A 27,940-nucleotide genomic window follows, 5' to 3' on the forward strand; every position below is an offset into this window, starting at 1 on the left:
CCCTGGGCCTCCATTACTTAATACCGATTTTAAAAAGCGCAGGAAACAAAGAATGTGACGCTGCCATCAGAAGTCAATCTGTCTGCTCACTGTTCTCATATTCTTAATATTTGAACCACACATATATAAAGAAATAAAAATACAACATTCTCATGTCTGATGGGGAAAACCAGAAGTGTGTGCACCATTTTCCTTTTCCCCTCTCTTGGGTCTGGATAGAGAGATAACTTTTCTTGGTTCCATGCAGATATTTCAGCCAAAACAAGTCTCTGTTCAAATAGAAGGCACACTGATGGAGTTTCTTCTTCCTCCCCCCACCCCCCGACCTTTTTTGGCCATACCAGGATTTGAACTCAGGGCTTTGTACTTGTTCAGCCAGTGTTCTACCACTTGAGCCATGCTTCCAAGCATTCTCTTTTGGCTGATTACTTTGCAGATGGAATCTAGTGAAGTTTTCTGCCCAGAATGGCCTCAAACCACAATCCTCCAGCTCTCAGCCTCCTGAGTAGCTAGGATTGCAGGCAAAAGCTGCTAGCACCCTCGCCATGCTTCAGAGTTTTACTAAGAAAGACTAAATATGAATGCCTACTAAGCATGGAGCACTGAGTTCAGCTGTAAACACTGCAGAAATGACTATGTGGATATAACCTGTCTTAATGCTCCATGAACACATTGCTACTCTTTTTGTTGTTGTGAGTCATGGGCTTGAACTCAGTCGGGGCCTGGGTGCTGTCCCTGAGCTTTTGAGCTCAAGTGTGGCTCACACTCTGCGTCTTTGAGCCACAGCTCTACTTCAGGTTTTCTAAGTGGTTTCTTGGAGATAAGTCTCATGGAGTTCCCTGCCCAGGCTGGCTTCAAACTGCCATCCTCAGACCTCAGCCTCCTCAGCCAGGATTACAGGTGTGAGAGTCACCAGGATTACAGGTGTGAAAGCAGCCAGTGCCTGGCGGCTTGGACAGAGCTTGGACAGAGAAAAAATACCTTTGTCTAGCCAGACGCTGGCTGATAAGGTTCAGTGGTCTAGGTGTAGGGCACTTTGACCAAATAATCATGGCCAATTTTGGACAAATTTGATGGGATACTTGCAGTTTGATATTGTAGAGTTGGTGGGAACACTTGTGTCTCTAAACTTAATGTGATGTGGGTTAATGGAAGTGGTTTATGCAATAATTGTGTAATTGTAATATAAGCTTATAAAATTATCCTGGTTTGTCATTCTTCAGAAGGCAGAGGTCAATGAAAACAGAAACCAATGCTATCGTGTATTCGTGTGTTCATTTAGTTTATACCTAGACATTTGCCTTGTGGAACAGATGAAGCTATAAGCTAAAATTAAATGGAGGTGACCCACACTTACTATCAAATTTTATATATATATATATATATATGTATGTATGTATGAGTGTAGGTCTATCTATCTATCTATCTATCTATCTATCTATCTATCTATCTATCTATCTATCTATCTATCTATCTATCTGTCGATCTGTCTATCTATCTGTCTATCTCAATCCTTGAACCGGTGGGTCATGCCTGTATTATTAGCTACTCAGGAGACTGAGATCTGAGGATCATAGTTCTAAGATAGCCCAGTTAAAAGAAAAAGTCCATGAGACTCTTATCTCCAATTAATGACCCCAAAATATAAATTACCAAAACATGCTGGCAGTGGAGGTGTGGCTCAAGTGGTAGAGAGCTAGCCTTGAGCAAGAAGTAAAAGTTCAAGAACAGTGTTCAGGCCCTGAGTTCGAGCTCCAAGACCAGCAAAAAACCAACCAACCATCACCACCACCACCAACACCACCAACACCAGTACCACACCACCACCACCAACACCACCACCAACACCAATACCACCACCACCACCACCACCACCATCAACACCACTACCACCACCACCACCACCAATACCACACCACCATCACCACACCACCAACACCAATACCACACCAACACCATCAACAGCAACAGCAACAACAACAACAACAACACCACTACCACCACCACCAATACCACACCACCACCACCACCACCACCACCACCAACACCACCACCACCACCAACAACAACAACACCAACAAACCCACCTCAGTCCCGGCTGCCAGCCTCCCGGGCAGCTGGGCTCCGAGGGCTGTGCGTGGAGCAGATTCCTACACGGGAGAAGTCACGCATGGACACATGCTAGACTTTCGCAGCATCTCCCGAGGGCCTTCCAGGCGGTGACCTCGTGCCTTCCCTTCCTTCAGCTTTGCAACAAGATCGTCTTCCTGGTGAGCTTTGTGGGGAATCGTGGCACGTTCACACGCGGGTACCGGGCGGTGGTCCTGGACGTGGCCTTCCTCTACCACGTGGCCTACGTGCTGGTCTGCATGCTGGGCCTCTTCGTGCACGAGTTCTTCTACAGCTTCCTGGTGAGTAGAGGCCGCGCAGGTGCAGCTGCGGCTGCTCCTGGCACACCCGGGCCTGCCCGGCTCTGCTGGGGCCGTGTCCCCGGCCTGGTGGGGGTTTTTAATTTTTAAAAGCCTGGCACTGTGGCCCATGCCTGTCATCCCAGCTGCTCGGGAGGCTGAGATCTGAGGATCCTGGTGCAAGGCCAACCCAGGCAGGAAAGTCTGTGAGACTCTGATCTCCAGTGAGCCACCAGAAAATCATAAGTGGTGCTGTGGCTCGAGTGGTAGAGCGCCAGCTCAGCAACAGCACATAGGCCCTGAGTTCAAGCCCCACTACTGGCCAAAAAAACATGAATATATAAAGATCTGTCTGTCTGTCTGCCTGCCTGCATGCCTGCCTGCCTGCCAGCCACATTAGACACTGAGATCTGAGGATGAAGGGTCAAAGCCAGCCTGGGCAGATGAGCAGAGGTGTAGATCAAGTGGTAGAGGGCCAGCCTTGAGCAAAAAAGCCAAGTGAGACTGAGAGGCCTTGAGTTCAAGCCCCACGACTGGCTTAAAAGGAAATAACAGTCTATCTGTCCGACGTCGGTATCCTTTGGTTGTGCAGGACTTTGGCCACATCTGTTTCTGGCCACAGAGGTTTCTAAAAGCCATAAGCTTTCTTCACAATGAATCCAGAGCAACGAATCCAGTGCCCTTTCCTTGGGTACTGTTAAGTTACAAATCAGAGCAGGGCTGGGCAGGTGGCTCAGTGGTAGAGCAAGCCTAGCATGTGTGAAGCCCTGGGTTCGATTCCTCAGCACCACATACACAGAAAAAGCCAGGAGTGGTGCTGTGGCTCACGTGGTAGTGTGCTTACCTGAAGTGAAAACACGAAGCCCTGCGTTTTGGCGTGCGTGCACATGCACGCACACTCACACGTACATTTTTTTCAACAGTACAACAGTATATATTTATTTGCAAATAAGAAATGAGAATAGCAAAATAGAAGAAAAAATACAGGAGAGCAATGTGTGGTGCAATCCCTATACTACGCAACTGAGCTTACTGCACGCACAAACACTTAATGTACGTGTTCCAGGCACACACACACACACACACACACACACACACACACACACACACACACACAGGTATAGTTAATGAATCATCAACTCATCAGCTAGATGTGCCCAATGTATAATTTCCCTAAATTCAGATGGAAGTATTCTTTTCTGTGTGTGCTTGTATCAGGACTTGAACCCAGGGCCTTGGGGACTGCCCCTTAGCTATTTTGCCCCAAATCTGACCCTGGAACATCCGATCTGCAGCCCCACTTCCAGATTTGTTTATTTGGTGATGGATAATTGGAGATAGGAATCACATGGCATTTTTTTTTCTACCTGGGTTGGCTTCCAACCACAATCCAGATTTTAGCCTCCTGAATAGTTTCTACCTGGCTCAAATCCAAGTGTTCTATTTCTAGAGTTCTGTAAGAAAGTGATATCTCAGTGCTCATAAAACCAACATGTGCATATGGACACCGGTGGCTCACGCCTGTCATCCTAGCTACTCAGGAGGCTGAGATCTGAGGATCATGGTTCAAAGCCAGCCCAGACTCTTATCTCCAGTGAGCCACCAGAAAAGCTGGAAGTGGTGCTGTGGCTCAAGAGTTAGAGCTCCAGCCTTGAACAAAAAGGCTCAGGGACATCACCCACATCCTGGTTCAAAACCTGGACTGGCCCCGCCACACAAACTCATAGATGATGCCAGATTCATCCACAAAAAAACCTGTTTGATGCACTGCAGCAGGACAAGCAATGGGCATTTTGTCAGGTCGTGGTTAGCGTTTTCATCAGTGAAGGGTGATGTGTGTCTGTGTATGCCATTATCACAGTGTCCCTCACCCAGGCCCCGTGGCGTGTTCCGCTTCCCTGCTTTGCAGCTCTTTGACTTGGTGTACAGAGAAGAGACCCTGCTCAACGTCATCAAGAGCGTCACCCGGAACGGACGCTCCATCATCCTGACAGCCGTCCTGGCCCTCATCCTCGTCTACCTCTTCTCCATCATCGGCTTCCTCTTCCTGAAGGATGACTTCACCATGGAGGTGGACAGACTGAGGAACAGGACCCCGGCCGCAGGTACTAATGCCGCCCCGGGAGCCCCCACCCACGCACACGTGACTTGCACATGGCCTGTTCATGGGGTTGCAAAGACGTGTCTGTCAGGCCCCGCCCCACTGGCTCCCGCCTGTCATCCCAGCTGCTCAGGAGGCCGAGATGTGAGGATCAAGCTTTGAAGCCAGCCCAGGCAGGAAAGTCCGTGAACCAGCAAAGAGCCAGCAAAGAGTGGGGCCTGGAATATGGCTCAGTGGCAGAGCATGCTTGCCTAGCATGCATGAAGTCCTGGGTTCGATTCCTCAGTACCACAGACACAGAAAAAGCCAGAAGTGGTGCTGTGGCTCAAGTGGTAGAGCGCCAGCCTTGAGCAAAAAGCTCAGGGACAGCGCTCAAATGCTGAGTTCAAGCCCCAGGATTGGCAAAAAGAAAAGCCAGTGGAACTGAGGCTCAAATGGTTCAGCTCCAGCCTTGGGAGAAAAAGCCAAAGCAGAGTGTGAGGCCCTGAGTTCAAGTCCCAGTGCCCCATACACACAAAAAGCCCTTTCATTCCTTTGAAAATACATTCTTGTTTGGTCTGAGGGTATTTATGAGTGTTCAGTAGTCCTGGGCTCTGGATGATCAGTCCATGAGTCTTGGGAAATGTTTATACAATAAACCTGTGGATCACCCTGGCTGCTAAGGAGGCTGAGATTTGAGAACAGCAATTTGAGGCCAGCCCAGAAAAACAAATCCAAGAGTAGCTTATTTCCAGCTAACCAGAAAAAAAAAGCTACACTAGAGGTTCGGCTTAAGTTTTAGAACTCCATGTTAAGCAAAAAAGCCGAGTTAGTAACTCGAGGCCCTGAGTTCAAGCCCCAGTATGGCTAGAACAACAACAAACAAAATAACAGCTAACCTCAGTCTCAGAAAGATTTAATAACTCTCACCATATTTCACATTAGAGTAATATACTCCAGTGTAGAGAAACAGCTTTGAAAATCTCCAGTTTTTTCCCTCCCTTCTCTCCCTGGAGAACAATATCTAACGTAATTAACAACCAGTATTCCGTATATGTTTAATGTCCGTATATCCTAATTATATACAAATACGCCAGTGATACATGCTTTTGGTGAGGAGACCATCAGTTAGTAAAAACTTTAGTATGAGAGACACGTGTAAAATATTCTCATTAGGCTGGGTCTGGTGGGTCCCACCTGTAATCCCAGAGACTTGGGAGAGCAGTTTGGTTAGAGATAGACCCCACCTCAGCTCATAAGTAAGTCGTCCCAGCAGAGTGAGAGGCTGTGGGGAAGGGGCCAGCCCCAGGCAAACATGGTAGAACAAACTGGAAGATCTATGCAGACAGGACAGAAACACCCAACACGGGGACTGAAGGTTACAAGCTGAGAGCTCCTGAATTGTGCATCTACCGCCAGCGCTGTGACCGTAGTCTCAGGAAGGTAGGGTGCTTGTCTCTTCCTTCCTTGCTCGCTCGGCCTTTTGCCTCGAGCTCCGAAGTGGTATGAGGAGGTCTGAGACCTTCACAGAAGGAGATGGTTTGGTTTGGTCTCAGGGTTTGCCATGACTTGACCCCATCGCTTTGCGCCTCCTCCAGCTACAGTGACGCCGTGCCTCTCTGTGTCACCTTCGTGGCTGTCCCTTCTCCAAATCCCCAAGGCCTGCCGTGCTGCTGTTGTAAACAGTCATTCACATGGGTCGGCCTGGAGACCCATCTCCCACAATCGCAGCTCCAGGGCCCTGGCCCTGCTCCCACCTGGCCTCCTCCTCCTCTCAAAGTCCCCCCTAACCCAAGTCCCCTGTCACACTGTGCTCCGCGCAGGAAGGTCCGCGTTTCCTGCTTCTCCTGGGGTGGGAATCAGATGATGAACAGCCGGAACGTGGACACTGCAGGAAGGTCTAGCTGTCGGGGATTCTCCTGCCCTGGAGCATTATGTGCTCCTGTTTGTAAGCCCGTCCCAGAAAACCACACGGACACAGAACTTAGCGTCAGCCGGCGCTGACAGGCTAGCTCGCGGGACTGCAAGTAGCCAGCCCCCGGGCGGGCAGGTGGTTATACAGCCGCGAGGAGGCTGAAGGCAGGAGAAAGAGCTGCGAACTGGAGCCCTTTCCTGGTCGCAGCGGGGCACAGAGAGAGCAGCCAGCCAGGGCAGCTCTCAGCAGCCGGCTGCAGCCGGGCAGACGTCCTCTACCTGGCCCGTAGCCGGGACAGAACATTGCATAGCCGGCACAGGCCGGGGAAGGGCCGCTGGCAGCTGGACACTCAAACCGCACGGGGCCGGGGAAGGGCTCCCGACGACGGCAGCAACGAATTGCTGATGCAGCCGGGGCTGGGGCTCCGAGCGTTCTGGGTGGGAAAGGGCGGCTATGGCAGGGCCTGGCTCTAGGATGACCCAAGATGAAGGCTGCTGAGCTAAAGTAGGGTGAATATGGAAATCCTGTTCCTGGAGGCCACGCTGTGGGGGGGGGTGTGGGGGTGCGGGTGCTGGAGATGGAGCTCCAGCCTGAGCTCTGGCATGGCCGTTGATGTCTTTCTGACGACTGTTCTCTCCGGGTTGCCTCCGACCTTCTCCCAGGGAATCGGGATGCGCCCTCGGTGATCTTGCCCTCCACCCTGGGGACCTGTGACAAGGAGAGCTGCTCACCTGCAGCCCCTGCCTCCAGCGCAGGTCAGTATGGAGGGCCAGGGCGGTGACAGCCTCAGCCCAGAACACTCTAGGAACGTTGCTCTTAGAAGTTCATGTAGGGGAAGGATTGAGGACCGAGTGTGCAGCTTATGTTGAAACATGACAGTTGAGGAAATGTGTCCTGAGATCTTTCTATTCACCCATGAGTGAACCCCTTTCTCCTGTCCGGCGTTCCCAAATGACCTGGACAGACAGGCTCAGAACCCCTGGAGACCCAGTGAGTTCCAGGTCCGTTTGTCTTTATAGCACAACCTGGCTTTATGCGGGTGATTGCAAAGGAGAGAGTGAATGAACAGTGCGATGTTCATTTCTCCCGCTGACACTGCTCAAGACTTCCGTTCTGTTGCTTAAGGAACAAGTGGAAGCAGAGAAGGCCGCTAGGTACAGTCTTACACCAGCAGCGTGCCTATTTCTAGCCACGTAACCGCCATACAGAGTGCACATTGGGTAAACCACATCTCTCTCTACCAGTCCCTTCAGCCTCTTACGTGCTCCATATTAAAGTCTGCCCTGTGCATTGACACCTAACTAGCACATCATGGGCCGAGCTGTTTGCTGATTGATTTGCTGTCTGTCTGTCCTGGTGTCCTGACTCCACTGACACACGCCTGTCTCCTTCCCACTGCTCCTTCTTTCAAAAGGTGTCTGAGCTCTCCTGCTTTATAACTCAGAGCGTGCGTCGGACTTGACCGTAAGTGAGCATGCGCACGTTGCTGCTGTCTTTGATACCAGTCCTCCTGGCTGGCGGTGTCCTAGCACATCTAACTGAAGTTTTACAGTTCATACAATAGCGCTGAACAGGCCACTGAAACGGGACTTCCTGTTCCTTTTTCTCATTGCTTTTAAATTCTCACCTTGACTCACACCTGGGGCTACACACTCTCCAAATCAGCACACAAGAAGTTCTTCATTGTTGTATTAAATCGTGTCTTTCTGCTCGTTTCCCTCTGGTTCAAAGGCACGATTCTATACTCAGGTGTTTATATATTACGTCCACTGTCCTGGGGTGAAGGTGTGGCTCGGTGGCACAGTGCCGGCCTTCAGTGGAGCCACCAGCCAGCGTGCACGGCTCTCAGCTCAAGCCTTAGCTCCAACACATACATGAAAAACGCAGTCAAGCTGGATGGCGGTGGCTCCCGCCAGTAACCCTGGTTACTCAGGAGGCTGAGATCTGAGGATCGAGGTTTAAAGACAGCCTGGTAACGAGCATGAGACGCTCATCTCCGTTTAGCCAGCGAGAGCTGAAGGTGGAGGTGTACCTCAACTGGTACCACACCCACCCAGAGCAAAATGAGCAAAAGCAAACAAGAAAAGCAACAGAAACCAAAGCGGCAGTGTCAGTGCCCCAGTATCAGTGCACGCGCACATGCGTGCACGCGTGCACACACACACACAGATCATTAAATAATCAGGCAGATGTGTGTTAATTCTGCCATCAAACAAACTCAATCCAATCCCTATTCCCCTGTAACACATCTTCTTCTCTGTATTTCTCTGACATTGTTTTTGGTGCCAGTCATGGGGCTTGAACCCAGGGCTTGGCCCTGTCCCCGTTTCTCTTTGCTCAGGGCTAGCTCTCGCCCTTGAGCCGTAGCAGAACTCTAGACTTTTTCTAAGCACTTCATTGGAGATCAGAGTCTCAAGGACTTTGCTGCCCGGGCTGGCTCTGAGCCACGGTCCTCAGCACTCAGCCTCCTGAGTAGCTGGGATGGCGGGCGGAGCCACCCGTGCCCAGGCCTCATTTCTCTGCATAAGCTCACTGTGTGTGTCATCTATAGCATCCTTCAAAGAGCTTCCCACACTTGGCCAAGAGAAAGGAACAGTAGTGGCCTTGCCGGTGCTCTCCGTTCTGTAGAGAACTCTGGGTTCAGAAATTCACCCTGGTGCCCATTCCAGAGCAGAGCAGAGTTTGAAACCGGATCCGACCGGTGTCCAGCGCCGTCCCTCCTGCAGGCCCGCTGGCTCTGGCAGGCTGGGCTGGTTTCTAGAGGGTTAGCTCCATCTCCTCTCTGTGTGTGAAGGCATGGCGGAGGCTAGCCTTCTTAGGGTCTATTCTTTGCAATTTTGCCATTCCCCGCTGTGGAAAAAGAAAAGCTATTCAGGCCATTACATATGTGGCTTTCCTCTGTCCACCTGTGATGCAACTGCTCGCAGTAACTAGGTTGTATTAAACTGAATCGAGGCACACAGTATGGGTGGGCAGAGCTCAGTGCGGGAAGCCTGTCAGACTCTGGAGGATAACAGAAGTCAGCCTGGGCAGAAAAGCCCATGAGACTCCAGAGCGAGAGGCACGGTGACGCTGTACAGCACCAGCTGGGCAGGGTAGGTGAGCGAGAGACCTTGAATGGAAACCACGGTGCAGGCAAGAAAGGAGAGGAGAGAGCAGGGGAGAGGAGAGGAGAGGGGAGGGCAGGGGAGAGGAGAACGGGGGAAGGAAAAGCGAGAGATGCAGGAAAGAAGGGGAGGGAAAGAGAACACACGTGGGTGGTTGATGGAGATAACTGTGTACTTTCTAAGTGTACGTGTGTGTGACTCGTGTTCCGCAGCGGGCGAGGAGTATGAAGACGGCGTCGAGAGGGCGTGCGACACGCTGCTCATGTGCATCGTCACGGTGCTGAACCAGGGTCTCCGGAACGGAGGCGGCGTTGGGGATGTGCTGCGGAGACCGTCCAAGGACGTAAGCTGCAGGGAAGAGATTGCTTCTCCACCTCCGTGCGTGTGCTTGTGTGTGCACATACGTGTGCGTGCGTGTGCGTTCCGGAGCTGAAATTCAAGGCCTCTTTGCTCTCACTCTCAGTTTTCTTGCTCACAGCCGGTACTCTACCACTTGAGCCATGCCTCCAGTCTGGAATTTTGCTGGTCAAACAGAGATAGAACCTCAGAGACTTTTCTGCCCGGGCTGCTTGGAACCGCAGCCCTCCAGATCTCAACCTCTGGAGGAGCTAAGCTTCCAGTCACCCGAGCCGCGCTACAGCCCGGCTTAATGCACGCAGCGAGTTGCCTTACAGGGCAACATGCTGTATCGTTTGAAGGATCATGAGGGGCGTGGACATTCACTGGTTTTCATACAATTAATGGTGTACTGGGATTTCTAGCACGTGCACTACTAGGAATCACTCAGCGTGTACTGCACGTCTGAGCCACGGGGGGTTCTACAGCAGCACAATCCTGGCTGTGAAGTTTATGTAGGAGTTGAGTGCTATGGTTGGCTGGCTCTCGCTCTCTGTCTCTCTGTCTCTCTGTCTGTCTCTCTGTCTCTCTGTCTCTCCCCCATGTTCATTTTCTCTGCCTCTGCATACAAATAATCTCCATTATTTATCTGTAATGAATAGCGAATTCCAATGCATTTCCTATATTAAAGCCACAGTTCAGACAGTGTTTTCAATCAGTGTAAAATCTCAACTACTGCACTGGGAGCTTAGCAGATCCTTAACCCTGCCACTGGCCAGCTGTGTTACAGTGTTCTCACTCACCCGTCTAGGCCCAGACCCTCAGCTATTAAACAACGACTTTGTGTGCATTCTAAAGTTGGTGTGTCCACTCGGTAGTGTATTTTTCATAATGCATAAATAACGTCCCATTGTTTCTATGCATGGAGCAAACACGGATGGTTTTATGCTGGGAAATGTGCGCAAGTGTTGTGGTTTGGTTTCAGGAGCCCCTATTCGCGGCTCGAGTGGTGTACGATCTCCTCTTCTTTTTCATCGTGATCATTATCGTGCTGAACTTGATTTTTGGCGTTATCATTGATACTTTTGCTGATCTCAGAAGTGAAAAGCAGAAAAAAGAAGAAATCCTGAAGACGACCTGCTTTATCTGTGGTGAGTGTCCATGTGTAGCGGTGCTGTCCACAGGACAGTGCTGTCCACGGGACAGTGCTGTCCATCTGTGGCCAGGCCCCTCCACATGGAGAAACCACACAGGAAGCAGATATTTCTCAGGAAAGTGCAGCTGGGATGATTACTTGCCATGCCTTTGGGAGCTGTTTTCCATATTGGAAACTGGGTAAAAACCCAGATACTATAGCAGTGCTGGCATGCTCCGTTTCTAGAGTGAGAATGCTCATTTCTCTTCTTCAAGAAAGACAAATCCGGCTGCGTTGCTGGCAGCTCACATCTGTCATCCCAGATACTGGGGGGGGGGGGGGCTGAGATCTGAGTGTCACAGTTCAAGGCCAGCCTGGGCAAGCGCTCTACCACTGAGCCACCTTCCCAGCCCGGTGCGCCCCGTTTCTCATAACCTTCTAATGGAAGCGCTGGTGCACAGTCATGATTATCTAGAAGTAGGTGGTGCGGGATGGCAGGTCGCATCTGTCATGTGTCCTGTGTCTTGCAGGACTCGAGAGGGACAAGTTTGATAATAAGACCGTCTCCTTCGAGGAGCACATTAAGTCAGAGCACAACATGTGGCATTACTTGTACTTCGTCGTCCTGGTGAGGGTAAAGGACCCCACCGAGTACACTGGCCCCGAGAGCTACGTGGCGCAGATGATTGCGGTGAGTGATCAGACTTTCTAGGACTCCACCTTCTCTTCCCAACGCTGCTCCCAGGTGGCGACGTTTCTAGCAATGTTTTTCTCTATTGTTGCTGTTGGTAATGTTTGAATAGGCCTCCCAGTCGCTGGAGAAGCCCTGCCTTGCTGAAAATCATTGGATTTTTGGTTATTCATCTGCAGTGACAACCTGCTGACTGGTTCTGTAGGCAGTGCCAGCACCTCCCCGTGGTGGCCGTCCCCGCGGACCCCGGCCTTCCAGCAGGCCCTTCTTGAAGCTCTCAGTCCCTGGAACTTGCCCATTATGGGCAGATGCAGCCGAGTCACACTTTCAGGGTGTACTAGGTGGCTCATGCTGAAATCTGAGGATCACAGTTCAAAGCCAGCCTGGGCAGACGAGTCTGAGAGACTTGTCTCTAATTCACCATCAACCCCCCCCCCCCGACCCCGTACATGTTGTGGCCCAAGTGGTAGAGGGCTAACTAGGAATTTTTTAAAAGCCAAGCAAGTAAGAAGCCTTGTGTTCAAACCCCACTATGGGCACAGAAATAAAAATTAAGTTGTGCGTGTGTGAAGAATAGACATAATGTTTGATATGAACTGGAGAACACTGGTTTCCTGGCATTGCGCACTCTGCGTTGATTTACCAGGGTTGGTAAGACACTTGCCACCTCTAGTTGCTCATTTAAGATAAGCAATAGAAAATGTAGCTGTCTACGACCCAGAGTTTCTTCTGTGTTACACAAAATTAGAACTCACAAGCCCGAGGGGAAGTTATGCTCAAGTTGTGCCTTAGCATCTCTAGGTAGCAGCATTCTTATGATAGAAGGAAGCATTTATTGCAGGCTTTTCCTAAGAATTCGTGGGGCAAAACTGTGTTTCCATCATACAGGCCAAGTTACTACCTTCTTAGGGGCCTTTGTTCTGGTAAGCAGCCACTTCCTTGTCCATGTCAAGACTGATCTCCAAGAAATTCTTCAGAAAAATTTACTGTTACGGCTCAAGTGGTAGAACGCTAGAAACGCTTGAAAATAAGATGCCAAGGGTCAGCGTCCAGCTCAGAGTTCAAAGTATAGGACTGGCACAACAAAGAAAGGTGGAAAGAAGGGAGAAAGGGAGAAAGGAAGGAAGGGAGGAAGGAAGGAAGGAAGAAAGATAAGAAGGAAGGGAGAAAGGAAGGAAGGAACGAACGAAGGAAGGAAGGAACGAAGGAAGGAAGGAAGAAAGGAAGGAAGGAAGGAAGGAAGGAAGGAAGGAAGGAAGGAAGGAAGGAAGGAAGGAAGGAAGGGAAGGAAAGGAATACACAGAAGTTCCTGCAGTCTCGTGGGTGTTATATGTTTGGGCTGGTTGCTCTTCTTGGACCCTCTGCAGGCTCGGGGCCGTGTAATGTCTGGAGGGATGTCAGGTTAAGGGTGAGAGGTCTTTTTGCTCCAGTGTGTTTTACATTTCAGAGAAAAGCTGGCCTGTGTGGGTCACACCTTTAAACCTAGCACTTTTGGGTTGAAATTATTCTGTGAATTAATCTCAACCAAGGTGTAATGGGTGTGACTCAGAAATCCCATCAGAAGTTGCTCTCAGATGGATAGATACTCAATGGTGCGGTGGGATTGAGTTATAGACACCAGTGGGCCGCCAAAGAGCAGTTTGTTCCTGAGCTGCAGTCAGTGCCTGGCCCTGCTGGGATTCAGAGAGCCCTGTACACCTGGCCCACATCTGGTCCATCAAGATGAGCATTGGAGCCCCACCCTCGCTCCAGCATCTGGCCATGCAGAGTCTGCTGAGCAACCAGGCCCTGGCCATCTCTGCCCTGGATGATGTGCCAGTGTTGCTGTTCCCTTCGCTCTGTGTAGAGGTCTATGCCCAGGGCTACACAGAGATGCTGAAGGCCCTGGTGCAGGCCTGGCCCTTCTCCTGCCTCCCCCTGGGGGACCTGGCAGAGTCTCCAGACCTGGAGACCTTCAAGGCTGTCCTGGATGGGCTCGATCTGCTACTGGCCAAGAAGGAGCACCCCAGTCAGTGGAAACTGCAAGTCCTCGACCTGCGGAATGAGCACCCCAACATCTGGATACAGGGCTACCCTTCAATGGCCCGAATCTCTTATCCAGATGTCCTGACTGACAAGCCAACGGAGAGCTGTGGTTCAATGATGACTGAAGAACAGCCCTTGATTTTACTCATGGACCTGGCCATCAAAGATGGCACCCAGAATGCTCTCCAAGCCTACCTGCTCCAGTGGGCCAGGGAGAGGCGAGAACGAGTCCAGCTGTGCTCCAGCAAGCTGTGGATTCTGTCTGGCTCCATCTATAAAATCCAGAAGGCTCTGCGTGTGGTGAGGCTGGACTCCATCCAGGAGTTGGTGGTGAGTGAGTCTGGCCAGATGGAACCTTTACATCCTCACCTTCCCCGTTGTGACCGGGGACTCCGTGCTAGCCTGAAGGATTTCTGGGGCATCTGCAGGAGCTGTATGTGCACAAAGTCTTCTTCCTTTATGGACAGCTGCCCACCATCCTCAGGAACCTCACCCTTTTGAAGACCTTGTCTCTGAGTTCATGTCCACTGAAGGAGGCTGACTTGTGGTTCCTGTCCCAGTGTCCCTGCTCCAGGCAGCTCAAGCACCTGCGTCTGAGGAGTTTGCCCCTGGACAACTTCAGTCCTGAGCCCCTGAGAGCCCTACTGGAGCAGGCGGCCGGCACCCTGGAGACCCTGGCCCTGGAGGACTGTGCCATCACGGATGCCCAGCTCTCGGCCATCCTGCCCGCCCTGAGCCAGTGCTCCCAACTCTGCGTCTTCAGTTTCTATGGAAACCACATCTCCATGTCTTCTGTGCAGAGCCTCCTGAGCCACACGGCCAGGCTGCCTCGTCTGAGACAAGGGCTCTACGCTGCCCCCTGGAGAGCCCCCCCTTGGGAGTGGTGGCTAGTGCCATCGATCCTCACAGACCTGCCAGGGTGTAGGCTGGCGTGGCACAGGCACTGGGCGGGCCACGGGGTTCCAAGTTCTGTCATCTCCAGAAGAAGTGCCAGCTGCCAGGGCTGGGCTGGGCGGTCCTGGGTGGTCACGGAAGAGGGCCTCCCTGCTCTGCCGAGGTGGGCGAGCGCCTCTCTCCTGGAAACATCTCCACATCAGAGGGGAAAGCCGGGGCAAGTGGCACAGAGCTCCAGAGTCCAGTGCTGTAGAAGAGACAGGGCATCTGGTCCCGAGCTTCTCAGCTCCGTGCTGGCTCTGGAGCCGCAGGGCTTGGAGTGCGTCCCGGTGGACACGTCCGTCCAGGGGACCACACAGAGGGCAGGCGCAGGAGAAAGAGTGTTACAGGGGTCAGAAAAGGAGCCATATTTGCCCCAGAAAGAGAGCGCAGCAGCAGGGTCTGGGGGTGGGCGAGGCTGGCGGGAGCTCAGGTGGGTCTGGGCGGGGAGAGGCGGCCGCTGCGCGGCGGAGCTCCAGGGCAGGGCTGGTGGAGCGGAGGATGGAAGCTGGCGTGACGCGGCCACAGGCCAGCCGGAACCTGGAGTGCATTCATCCTGGAAGGAACTGGAACAATGGTTGGAAACAGTGGGACAGTCCCACGCTGTCTGTCATTTACCGGATCAATCAACCAAAAGCGTGAGAAGAAAGAGATCCTTGTTCATGGCTAGAATCCTAGCTGCACAACAAGGCTGAGGTCTGAGGATCACAGTTCAAAACCAGCCTGGGCAGGAAAGTCCTCGCGACTCTAACTGTGGTGAACCGCCACATAACCCAGCAGCGGCGGCGCTGTGGCTGAACTGGTAGCGTGCTGGCACTGAGCGCAGATGCGCGGTGGGTGGACCGAGGCTGCAGCCCGCTGCGGGCTCCTTCGTCCATCGTGAGAGGGAGCAAGGCAGGAACAGGCCAGACCATGTAGCTGAGATCTGGGGCGCTAGGGGACCTGCGGCCTGCTAACAGTTTCAGATCCCAGAGTTCCTGTCTAGAAACCGTTGGCCCAGGAGAGCCCAGCACTGGGAAAGCCACTCTGGGACGCCCCAGCTAGGACAGCTTGCCCAGCACCTTCCGGAGCAAGTGCAACTGATGCTGAATATGTTGAGAATTGTTATATTAAAGCAGCACAATCCTTTAAATTGTTCACATCCTAAACGATTGAACAGCGAATAACCTATGGCAGCTGTTCTTAACTCCTTCATCTCCTGATTGATTTCTTCCAGAATTAGAGCTTTGGCACTTGTTAGTTTGTTGAAAAAACAAGCTAGACTGCTACGTTCTTCCTGGGCATCTGCAACCCTGGGACAGGCAGGATGAAAGCTGCAGCTACAGCAGTGGTGGCCGTGGTTGACAGCGAAAGGCTGTCAGCACAGTTTGGGGGGATTGTGTTTCAAACATCCCTTATTCTGTGCCGGCACTGGTGGCTCATGCCTGTCATCCTAGCCACTCCGGAGGCTGAGATCTGAGGACTGTGGTTCAAAGCCAGCCCAGGCAGGAAAGTCTGTGAGACTTTTATCTCCAGTGAACCACCAGGAAAACTGGAAGTGACACTGTGGCTCAAGTGGTAGAGCACCAGACTTGAGCTGAAGAGCTGAGGGACAGCGCCCAGGCCCTGAGTTCAAGCCCAATGACCGACAAAAAAAAAAAAAAAAGGCCTTCATCTCAGCGAGCGGGAGAGTTTCCCTTCAAGATGCAAGCTTGTGATTTCAGGCATATTCCTCGTCTGTCTCCTTTCTTATTCTCGGGTTTCTGAAACCATGTTTGTAGACTCCAGGCCCAGTCCAGGAGAGTCTTACATTAGTTCTGGCCACTCACCTCCATAGGCCAAATAGACAGAGCTGGTGAATGCTAGATAAAGGAGCTGGATTCCTGGGAACCAGGGGCAGACAGCGCCCGAGGAGATCTTCACGACTTCAGGGTGCAGACATGGGCTTCCAGTTAAACAGGAGAATGGGGGTGCAGGGTGGGAAAGGTGTGCAGCGTGAGCAGGAGCTCCTGCGTCTGAGCTCAGAAGGCCTGGCCTGTGAGGGGCGTCATGCCCTCTGCATGACGCTTCTGGAAGGCCTGGCTGGTGAGGGGTGGCATGCCCTCCACACGATGCTTCTGGAATCTTCTCACTGCTTCTGACGAGCTCTTAGACAGCAGGGCGCGGATGCAGAGCTGGGCCTTGAGCTCACCCCGGGCCCGTGGCAGCGCCTCTTAGGTTTGCCTCTGACGCTTCCGCATGTGTCTTTGCTTTTAGGAGAAAAACCTGGACTGGTTTCCTCGGATGCGCGCCATGTCCCTCATCGGCAACGAAGGTGACGGTGAGCAGAATGAGATTCGGAGCCTGCAGGAGAAGCTGGAGGCCACCATGAGCCTGGTGAAGCAACTGTCCGGGCAGCTGGCCGAGCTGAAGGAGCAGGTGTGGAGCAGGGGCCGGGTTCTAAGGAGGTGCAGGAGCTGGGGATGGGGGCGGGCAGAGGGGGTGTCTGCCATCCTACCCTATGATCCCTGGAGGTTCAGGGAGCTGCAGTGTGATCTGAGGAGTCTAACTTGCAATAAAGAGACTACTGGGCACCAGCAGCTCATGCCTGTCATCCCAGCTACTCAGTAGCCTGAGATCTGAGGATCCCGGTTCAAAGCCAGCCAGGGCAGTAAAGTCTGGGAGACTCTGATCTCCCATGAACCACCAGAAAACTGGAAGTGGCGCTGTGGCTCACATGCTAGAGCGCTAGTCTTCAGCATAAAGGCTCAGTGACAGCCCTGGTGTTCTGAATGCCCGTGTCTTTTCCTCCCCAGATGACAGAACAGAGGAAGAACAAGCAGAGGCTGGGCTTCCTGGGCTCCAACATCCCCACGTGAGCCGCCCTTGTCCCCACGCTGAACGCAGGGCAGGGGGACAGCGTGGCTGGCCTCTCCCATTGGGGTCCTTTCTCCTCCCTGAAAAGAAGACTTGAGATGAGGAGCTGAACGGCGCCTACTTTTAAAAAGTGGCTGAGCTCCAGAAACAGTTGTTTTTTCATGGCCCAGCTGCCAAAAAGACAAGCAGCTCGAACACAGCTCACGTGCTCAGTGCAAGTGGGAGCCGCCTGCTCCCAGGGCCGTGGAGGGTGGAGGAGCCAAGCGGCCGAGGCTCGGGGATGGCAGAAACGCTGTCTGCTGGATCCATGGGCGACGTCTCGACTGAAATACGGACAGCACTGCGTGGCTGGAATTTCTTCCCTTTCATCGTGGTGGGGGAAGGAAACTTTGCTAAGGCAAATAAATAACTGGATGGCTTCAAAATGAGACTCACAGAGAAGGTGTTCAGCTGGCCAGGTGCCGGAGGCTCACACCGGAAATCTCAGCTAAGAAGTGAGGTTCAAAGACAACTTGGGCAGACAAATCCATTCGGCTATTAACAACAACTAACCAGCACAAAGCCGGAAGCAGAGTTGTGGCTCAAGTAGTAGTGAACCAGCCTTAAGGGGAAAGGGAAAGCAATCAGGCTTTGAGGTCAAGCCCTAGTACACACACACACACACACACACACACACACACACACACACACACACACACACACACACACACACACACACACACACACACACACATACACACACACACTTAAATGCTCCCAATCCATGGGTTTTACTGGTCTTTATTTATAACCTGAAAAACAGCTCTGAGAACTTAGCACTTTGGTGCGTAGCTCCTCAAGCTCACCGCAGAACTGGAATCTGACTGCTTTTGTCAGAAAGCAGATGAACTCTGGGAGTGCTCAGCCCAAAAGGTGATCTTTGTGTAACTTGTTAAGAATGGGTCTTAAGGTAGGAACAGGTGAAGACTGTAACAGACTTGCAGGGAAGAGGCTGCTAATCCCGAGGTTGAAGCTGGGCCTGGTGGCTCACACCTGGTGTGAACCAGCTTCCCATGGGACTGAGATCTAAAGATCACAGTTCAAAGCCAGATGAGCAAGAAAGTCCATGAGAGTCTCCTCAGTGACCCAGCAAGATGCTAGAAGTAGAACTGGGGCTCAAGGGGCAGAGGGCCAATCTTGAATGAAAAAGCTCAGAGACAGTGCCCAGGCCTGGAGTTCGGTCCCAATACTGGCACAAAATACGTATATTATGATACTGAGACTGCTCAGTGGGGATGCTTCAGGTGACATGAAATACTGAGGCAGTGACGAAAGTGGACTTCCTGGCCTTCTGTAGATGTGGAATAAACACAGTTTGACTCATGATTGTTGTGCTGAAGTAACCATTTATCATGTTCTTGTGGTTCCAGTGTGTGGGGGGGGCGGGGGAGGAATGGAGAAGTTCATTGCACTCACAAGGAAAAGCTGCATTTCAATCGCATACCTAAAAATGTTCAAAAGGGCCACCAATGGCTCACACCTGCAACCCTAGCTACTCAGTAGGCTGAGATCTCAGAATTGAGTTCAAACCAGCTGGGGGAAAAGTCCATGAGACTCCTATGTCCAGTGAACCACCAAAAGCCAGAAGTAGAGCTATGGCTGAAGTGATAGAGCATTAGACTTTAGTACAAAACGCTAAGGGGCATCAACTAGACCCTGAGTTCAAATCCCAGTTTATATATCTACACGCCCTTGGTGTCTAGAAATCCCAAGTCCTGTCTACTACACAATCTACAGAAAATTCCAAACTAAGCCTCCCACATGATATTCAAATATAGACTTAAACCCTAGAACAAGGAATTTCTAAAGTGAATCCCTGATACCCCGCACCCCAACACACACCCACAGGATCCCCGCAATCTCTTACTCTGTCCAGGTACTGATGGCCCCCACCTGTAATTCTACCTCCTTTGGAGGCTGAGAACTGACGATTAATGGGCAAAGCCAGCCAGGGCAGAAAAGTCCATGAGATTCTTTTCTCAATTACCAAAAAGCCAGAAGTTGAGCTGTGCCAAGTCGTAGAGCTCTAGACTTGAATGAAGAAGCTCCAGGGAAGCTCCTAGGCCCCAATACCGACACACATACAAAAGTAAAAAGTGTGGTCGCTCGCTCTGACATGATTTTTCCCTGACTAGTTGTTGAAGAAACCTGTTATCCATCATCTAGAAATACTGTGCACTCCTAACAGTCACAAGGTAGGAGTTATACAACGTGTGTAAAAGTCATCACTGAATCTCAGATCTTGATTAAATCTGCACTTCATGTTGTCTTTCTTTTTTTCTGGTGCTGGAGCTTTTCCTCCGTACCTGGGCTCTTTTGCTCAAGCCTAGTGTTCTACCACATGAGCCACAGCACCACATGTGGATTTCTGGTGGTTCATTGGAGATAAGAGTCTAATGGACATACTGCCCACATTGGCCTTGAACCATGATCCTCAGATCTCAGCCTCCTGAGTAGCCTGACAAAAAGGCATTTTAAGGCAGGCACCAGTGGCTCACAACTAGTATCCTAGCTATTCAGGAAGCTGAGATCTGAGTGTGAGGATCGCGGTTTGAAGCCAGCCTGGGCAGGAACTCTGTGAGACTCTTATCCCCAATAACGTGCTCAAAAAAGCTGGAAGAAACTGTGGATCAAATGATAAAGTGCTACTCTAGCAAAAGAAGCTAACGGACGGAGAGCCCCAGGACTATAATCTTTCCATCTGGAAATTTTGTCGAGAAGAGACAGAAGAGAGTAAGTGCCTACCCATGATCTCAAAGTGCAAAATCAAATCATACTTCCCGTATCTGAAAAGTCCAGAGTATAAATTAATCTGTAGAGATGTGGCCCATCCATCTCCCAGACGGTGATCAGGTCTTTGCTGACTCTGATGGTTCAGTCTGTAGAGAATAAGCCACGGGGTACAAAGATCATCTGTGCAAAGATCATCTCCCAGCCCAGGGGCAGCACAAGGAAGTCATCATTGGACAGTCTGCTTCTTCTTTTGTGAAAGATCCAAAAGAGGAAACAAACCAGATTCTTTTTTCTTTTTTTAAAGTTACAAGCCGGGCACTGCAGAAGGCTGAGATCTGGGGGTCATGGTTCAAAGCAATCCAGGCAGGAAAGTCTGTGAGGCTTATCTTCAATGAACCAGCACAAAGCCAAAGTGGGGCTGTGGCTCAAGTGGTAGAGCATGAGCCTTGAGTGAAAACAAAAGCAAGAATGCCCAGATTCTGAGTTGAATCCCCATTACCGACCAAAACTTAGAATTTCTTCACTGCTTGGTTGGTTGGTTGGTTGGTTGGGCTTGAACTCCGGGTCTGGGTGCATTCACTGAGCCTCTTCAGCTCAAGATGAGTGCTCTACAGCACCACTTCCTGTTTTCTGATAGTTAATTGGAGATCAGAGTCTCATAGACTTTACTGCCTGGACTGGCTTTGAACCACTATCCTCAGAACTCAGCCTCCTGAGTAGCTAGGATTACAGACATGAGCCAGCGGTGCCTGGCTTTCATTGTGTTTTAATGTCTGTTTCCTGCCTAAATGCATAAACCAAAAGCAAAATAAAAGCAATCAAACAACAGCAAAAAAAAAAAAAGAGAGAGAGAGAGAGAGACGTTTTCTGGGACATTAGACTCATGAGCAAGATAACATGGAACCAATTTGATATTTGCTATAAATGTCTTTCCTATGTACATATATTTATGGTAACGAATATTTGACCTGGGTGACTGTCTTCACCATCATATTTATAGAGTGGCACTGGTGTATCTTGCCTATCATCTTAGGTAATCAGGAGGCTGAGACCTGAGGATCACAGTTTGAAGCCAGCCCAGGCAGGAAAGTCCATGAGACTTTGATCTCCAATTATCAGGAAAAGGCTGAAAGTGCTAGAGCGGTAGCCTTGAGAAAAACAAGCGAAAAGACAATGTTCAGGAAGGGCCTAGGTTCAAATCCCAGTATTGGCATGAAAATAATTACTACTTAGTTCCATTAAAAGAGGACAGATGCTTGCAGAAGCCAGGCAGGTAACCGAGCTGGAAGCCTCATGGAGTGCTGGTGGAGAACACAGCTGAAAAGCTCACTCCCTCTCCGTTTTCAAAACCCCACAGCCAACCCCAGGTTTTAGAAATTGTTGGAGCTCTAGTCACACATTTGCTGCTCTGTCTGAAATAATTACTGACAATGTTACCCCATTTTAGCAGAAGAAAACACCCAAGCTGGGTGCCCGTGGCTCACACCTGTCATGCTAGCTACTCAGGAGGATGAGATCTGAGATTCGTAGTTCAAAGCCCGCCCTGACAGAAAAAAAATCAGTGAGCTTCTTATCTCCAGTTAACCACTTGTAAATAGCTGCACATGGCGCTGTGGTTCATGTAGCAGAACCCTGCTTAGAAGGATTACCAACCAGAGAGGGTTTTATCAGAAACCCGAGCTCACCATAGTAAAGGAATGGATGCAGACTCAGAGAGGATGGTAGAGCAGCTACTGACTTGTCCCCAGGTGATTGAGGGGACCAGGTGTGAGCTGCACTGGCCTGATTCACCTGTGCCTTCTGAGCCTAGTAGCTACTGTTCCCCTTCTCCCAAGTCCCAGGGAGACAGAGGTGACTTTGGATAAGGGAATCCTGAGAAACACCGCTCTGGCCCAATAAAGTGGGCAAAGCCTGAACACCTCAGTGTAGACCTTAATGCCTATTAATGCCAGGGCGCATCATGCCCACACCGAAGAAACACTTCCCAGCAGCAGACTGCAATCTGATGGAAACACGTGGCCAACTCTGACCCCAAAGCCTTCTGTTCTCTTCCTACCACATCAACTGAATTCCAGCCTGGATTCCACCACCCACAGTGGAGAGGCATGAGCGAAATGTAAACTATCAGGAGCTAAGACAATAAAACAGAAGGACTCTTCATTCTGGGTTTTAATTCAGTAAATGAAATTGAAATGTGCCTGCAAAAATCAGCCTCACTGTCTCAGTATCAGCTCCCGAGCCTGTGCTGTGGCCCTGGCTGGTCAGTGTAGGAACCTTCTCAATAAAGTTGCTTCTTTATTAACAACTTCGTTGCGGTGGGCTCTGTCACTCTGGACGACTAGGTGGGCTTGCCTGCCTGAGTAGGGGTCTTCCTACTACATTTAATGGGGGCTCGTCCAGGATAGAGCTCTTAGCCCCTCCAACCTGAGGGGGACTAGGATCCCCAGCCGGGAGGACAGTGTGCAGGCACTCGGCTGTTAGAGAGAAGATCCGAGAAAAGCCTCGAGAGGTAGGGAAGTTTTGGGTGAGCATGGCAGGCTCATTCAGCAGACTCTGGATTCAACTTGCTGAGTGGGAGCAGCACAGAGTTCCATTTCCAGCAAGCCCAGAGGATTCTTACAAGTTTGTCAAATGTAACTTTGGCTCTTAAGTTCCAGTCTGTGTAGGAATTTGCAGCCCAGCACGAGGTAACAGTCCCTTGGAGCCACTGAGAGACCCTGCTGCTGCTGCTGCTGCTGCTGCTGTAGTACACCCTAATGGGTAAAGTTCAACGATGGCCGACAGTCACCTGGAGGAACTCCTGCCTGACTCCATCACCTGAGTCTGCTTCCTGGTTGAAAGCTGCTAAATCTAAGATCTTGTGGGACATTCTTTTGGGTGATATCAGAAACCCTCTCTATTCCCACAGTGGATATTGGGGACAAGGATATCACTGGCTTGCTTGCCTTAGGCACTTCAGTGCATAGTCACTGGAAATCCACTCTATTGTCACAGCCTAGTTTGGCTCTGGTATGGTAAATGAGACCCAGCCCTACTCTTAGCCTTAAAATCTAGCAAGCTTCTGCATCACAGTGGTGCCTTAAGGCTGTTCTAAGATAAAGGTTCCGCAAGCCAAAGGAAAATTGGGCAGTTTTAAACTCTAGCCACAAAGATGCTCAAGAAACTGAAAAGAAGAGGAGGGTGGTAAAGAAAGCCTTGGGAAAGGAATTGGGGAAAAACTGGTATTCTGGATAAGAAAGGATTTGAAAAGTAAGGATTGTCTTTAAATGTTTAAAAGGAAAGAAGACAAACCTCAGAAAGTATAAGTATGTAGCAAATGGTATGAGTATGTCTTGAAATTGGAACTTACAAGTACAGCTGTGCTTGTGCTATACATAAAGTCAGGATTGGTGTACTGATATGGAATATTCTTTGTCTTATCTATATGCCTACTGCAATCTAGATGCTGGTTCAGTTAGAGCCCTCAGGTAGACTCATTGGCCCAGGTAGTTCTCTGAAATCGCCAGGGACTGGACTTCTCATGAAGCAAGGTAGCCTTTGTATTAGGGAAAGTTTGGCCTTGGTTAGAAGAGTCTGAGGGACTGAGTCATGTTAGCAGCCTCTCTTCTCATGGTCCCCATGGGTGACAACCCTAATAACTGCCCTGTCTGGTGTAGTTCTCTTGCTTCTGACATTAACTGTAGGTCTCCATGGATGATGACCCTGATTTCAGCTATTGCTGCCCACCTTGATTCTTACCTTCCTGATGCTATAAATTGGCCCTTGTGTAATTAATGCATTAATGTCCTTCATACAAAAGAGGATTGGGGCCATAAAATTAATGGTAATGAGAACTCAATATGATTCCATCCCAATGGAAAAACTGAGTCAATGATTTGACTCAGGAACAAGTCAAAGGGGGGAGTAAAGTAAGCCCTGAGAGGAGACTCGAGATAGTACAGCTTCTTTCCAGGCTTTGCCTCTGTTTTAGGGATTTTAGGGAAAAACCTCTAAACAAGGTTAACTCGACCTTGGCTCCAACCAGCCCAGTTCTTGGAATGGAAAGAATGCCTCTAGGTTCCCCTCCCCTCAACAACTTAACCCACCTTCATTGTTCTGTTAAGGACTTACCAAATAAACAGATAGGTTGTAATCTGGCTGGCTGTAATCTGGCTCTTACTGGCAATATCATGAGCTTACCATAAACTCCACCTTACCGTTGAATTTGTGAGTCATTTAAACCAAAAGTGATAGGCTGGTTTAAACAGCCATTATGTGACAAAGTGTAACCTCATTGGCCACCTGCGTGTGGTCTAGTATGACTGTGCAATCTTTTGGGTGTATGACAATCTCATTGATCACCTGCGTGACCAGGCTTGACCTTGTGAATTTTGCCTTTAAAAACCTAAGTACGTGGGCTGCTCGGGGTCACAGTATCAGCTCCCGAGCCTGTGCTGCGGCCCTGGCTGGTCAGTGTAGGAACCTTCTCAATAAAGTTGCTTCTTTATTAACAACAACAACAAAATCAGCCTCACTGGCAGAGTCAGCTGTGTCCCGCCATCAGGAAAGTGGAGCACATGACATTTCTGAAAGACAAATAGAAGACAGAGGTGAGCAATACTTGGATGTGGATGAAATGCTAGCCACTGACATAATGGTTTTAGGAAGGGGGACTTGGAAGAGTTTTGAGGACACATTTAGATCCTAAGTTTGGAGTCAGGGAGGGAGGAAGGGAAAGCTGGAGGGAGGGGGAGAGAGAGGAAGAGAGAGCATAAGAAGAGAACATTTCTGAGAGTTAGTCTGTGCCAGGCATCTGCGGCTCACACCTGGATCTGAATAAGTGAGGCTGGCTGAGATCTGACCATTGTGGTTTGATATTAGCCTGAGAAGGAAAATTTGTGACTCTGGTCTCTGATTAACTACACACACACACACACACACACACACACACACACACACACACACACACACACACACACACACACACACACACACACACACACACACACACACACAAAATCCAGAAGTACAACTATGGCTCAATTGGTAGAGCATTACATTAGCCTTGAGTGAGGAAAAATATAAACCTCCTCAGGGAGAGCCCTCTGGCCCACAAGCCCTAGGAATGACACCAACGTCAGGTACAATGAAGCAGTCAATGTGTTTGGATCTATGTGTGTTTTAGGGTAAGTAGTATCTATTTGATGAAGCAGTGGAACATCTGTGGGAATATCTTTTTGTTGTTGGTGGTGGCTGTGGGGCTTGAACTCTGGGCCTGGGCACTGTCCCTCAGCTCTTCAGCTCAAGGCTTGTGCTCTACCACTTGAGCCACAGCACCACTTCTGGCTTTTTCTGCTTTTGTGGTGCTGAGGAATTGAACCCAGGGCCTCATGCATGCAAGGCAAGCACTCTGCCACTGAGCCACCTTCCCAGCCCATCTGCAGGAATATCTGAAGGGATTAAGGTACATTTCAAAGAGAAGCTAGGCTGTGTTGGTCCAGCCTTTTATCTGATCACCTTTGGCTCAAAACCTCTGTTTGAATTAATCTTGAGTGCAACACCCAACCAAGGTGTGTTGGGTGTGTCTCAGAAATCCCATCAGAAGCTGCTCTCTGATTGGCAGGTATGCATGGTGAGGCTGGGGTTGGGCTTTAAAGATGCCTAGGAATGGAGAACAGAAGCAGAGTTCTGAATCCTGCAGTCAGTGCCTGGTCCTGCTGGGACTCAGAGAGCCCTGCACACCTGGCCCACATCTGGTCCATCAAGATGAGCATTGGAGCCCCAACATCGCTCCAGCATCTGGCCATGCAGAGTCTGCTGAGTGACCAGGCCCTGGCCATCTCTGCCCTGGAAGATCTACCTCTACTGCTGTTCCCTTCGCTCTTCATGGAGGTCTATTGTGGAGGCCACACAGAGGTGCTGAAGGCCCTGGTGCAGGCCTGGCCCTTCCCCTGCCTCCCCCTGGGGGACCTGGCAGAGTCTCCAGACCTGGAGACCTTCAAGGCTGTCTTGGATGGGCTCCATCTGCTACTGGCCAAGAAGGAGCGCCCCAGTTGGTGGAAACTGCAAGTCCTTGACCTGCGGAATGAGCACCCCAACATCTGGATACAGGGCTACCCTTCAATGGCCCGACTATCTTGTCCGGATGTCCTGACTGACAAGCCAAGAGAGAGCCACTGCTCAGGGATGACTGAAGAGCAGCCCTTGACCATAGCCATGGACCTGACCATCAGAGGTTACATTGAGAATGATCTCCAAGCCCACCTGCTCCAGTGGGCCAGCGAGAGGAAAGAACAAGTCCATTTGTGTTCAAGGCAGCTGCAGATTCTTACTAGCTCCATCTCTGAAATCCAGAAGGCTCTGCATATGGTGAGGCTGGACTCCACCCAGGAACTGGTGGTGAGTGAATTCTGGCTTCAAAGGTCCTTGAGAATGTTTACTCCTTACCTGGGCCAGATGAAGAACCTTCGCAGCCTCACGTGCTCCAGCATGTGTGGTGACTTCTTCACTCAATCCCAGTATTCCTGGGAGATTGGGGAGCAGCTGGGCCAGTTGCAGCATCTCCAGGAGCTTCACGTGCACGACGTGTTCATCTTAAATGTAAATGTGCCCGCCATCCTCAGGAGCCTGAGGCCTTTGAAGGCCTTGTCTCTGAGTGCCTGTGTGCTGCAGGAGGCCGACCTGAGGTTTCTGTTCCAGTGTCCTTGCACCAGGCAGCTCCAGCACCTGCGTTTGAGAACTTTGCTAATACAAAATGCTGAGCTCCTGAGAGCCCTCCTGGGGCAAGTGGCCGGCACCCTGGAGACCCTGGCCTTGGAGGAGTGTTACATCACTGATGGCCAGCTCTCGGCCATCCTGCCCACCCTGAGCCAGTGCTCCCAACTCCACTTTTTCAGTTTCTATGGAAACCACATCTCCCTGGCCGCCCTGCAGAACCTCCTGAGCCACACTGCCAAGATGGGCCATTTGAGAAGGGGGCTCTATCCTGCCCCTCTGGAGAGCTACAGCCCTGAAGTTTGGTTTGAAAGGAACTTCAGCCCTGAGAGATTTGCTGAGGTTGGGGCTGCCTTGGTGCAGACATTGAGAGATGTGGGAACAAATCAGAAGGTCCAGATCTGCACCAATTTCTGTCATTGCCAGAACAGGTGCCAAATCTATAGTCTGACCCTCGATGGTTCCTGGGCGGTCACAAAGGAAGGTCTTCCTGGCTTTCCTGCTCTGCCTATGTAAGTCAAGTGCCTCTCTTCCCTGGAATCTTTCTCAGCCTCAGAAATGAAAACAGGGACAGAAAGGCAGTCTGCAGAGGACACAAAATCTGAAGTTCAGTGTTGGTGGGAAAGACTGGCCATCTGGCCTCAGCTTTGCAGTTCAATCATAGCTCCAGAGCCTTAGGAGTTTTGGAGTGTTTCCGGTGAGGGGGGTAATATGTGTCCTGTGCACATACCATCAGGAATCTGGAGTCAATTCAGCCTGGAAAACGTGGAACACAATCTTGTTTTTCTTAATGGTTGTAAGCAAACTCGTATCATGTGACAATCTCTTACTATCCATAATTTACTGTATCAATCAATCAAAAATAAAAAGATCAGAAAAGCATGAGTAGAAAGAGATCATTTTGCGGCACCATAGAATGAGAGTATTGTTTGTGGCTAGATTCCTAGTTACTCAGCAAGTCTGAGATCTGTGGATCACAGTTCAGAGCCAGCCTGGGCAGGAAAGTCCAT

At 50.6% G+C, this 27,940-nt stretch overlaps 2 protein-coding genes across 3 annotated transcripts in view; both read left to right on the forward strand.

Annotated features, from left to right (window-relative positions):
• The window catches only part of Itpr2 (inositol 1,4,5-trisphosphate receptor type 2), a 171,018-nt gene extending 152,188 nt beyond the window's left edge, over window positions 1-18,830 (forward strand). For both annotated transcript variants that reach the window (XM_070011588.1, XM_070011589.1), the window contains 8 exons: window positions 2,247-2,411; window positions 4,318-4,513; window positions 7,066-7,158; window positions 9,723-9,853; window positions 10,832-10,997; window positions 11,512-11,672; window positions 16,866-17,027; window positions 17,405-18,830. In XM_070011588.1, coding sequence (XP_069867689.1) covers window positions 2,247-2,411; window positions 4,318-4,513; window positions 7,066-7,158; window positions 9,723-9,853; window positions 10,832-10,997; window positions 11,512-11,672; window positions 16,866-17,027; window positions 17,405-17,467 — 1,137 coding nt within the window. In that variant the 3' untranslated portion in view covers window positions 17,468-18,830. The remainder of the gene's footprint in view (window positions 1-2,246; window positions 2,412-4,317; window positions 4,514-7,065; window positions 7,159-9,722; window positions 9,854-10,831; window positions 10,998-11,511; window positions 11,673-16,865; window positions 17,028-17,404) is intronic.
• A 7,053-nt stretch (window positions 18,831-25,883) lies between these two features.
• LOC138820020 (PRAME family member 8-like) lies at window positions 25,884-27,446 on the forward strand. The gene has a single exon (XM_070011659.1). It carries the CDS (start codon window positions 25,884-25,886, stop codon window positions 27,444-27,446), a length of 1,563 nt encoding a protein of 520 aa, XP_069867760.1.
• The last annotated feature ends 494 nt before the right edge of the window (window positions 27,447-27,940 follow it).

The sequence above is a fragment of the Dipodomys merriami genome, unplaced genomic scaffold (genome assembly GCF_024711535.1).
Source record: "Dipodomys merriami isolate MVZ:Mamm:240054 unplaced genomic scaffold, mDipMer1.0.p SCAF_84, whole genome shotgun sequence".
NCBI lineage: Eukaryota > Metazoa > Chordata > Mammalia > Rodentia > Heteromyidae > Dipodomys > Dipodomys merriami.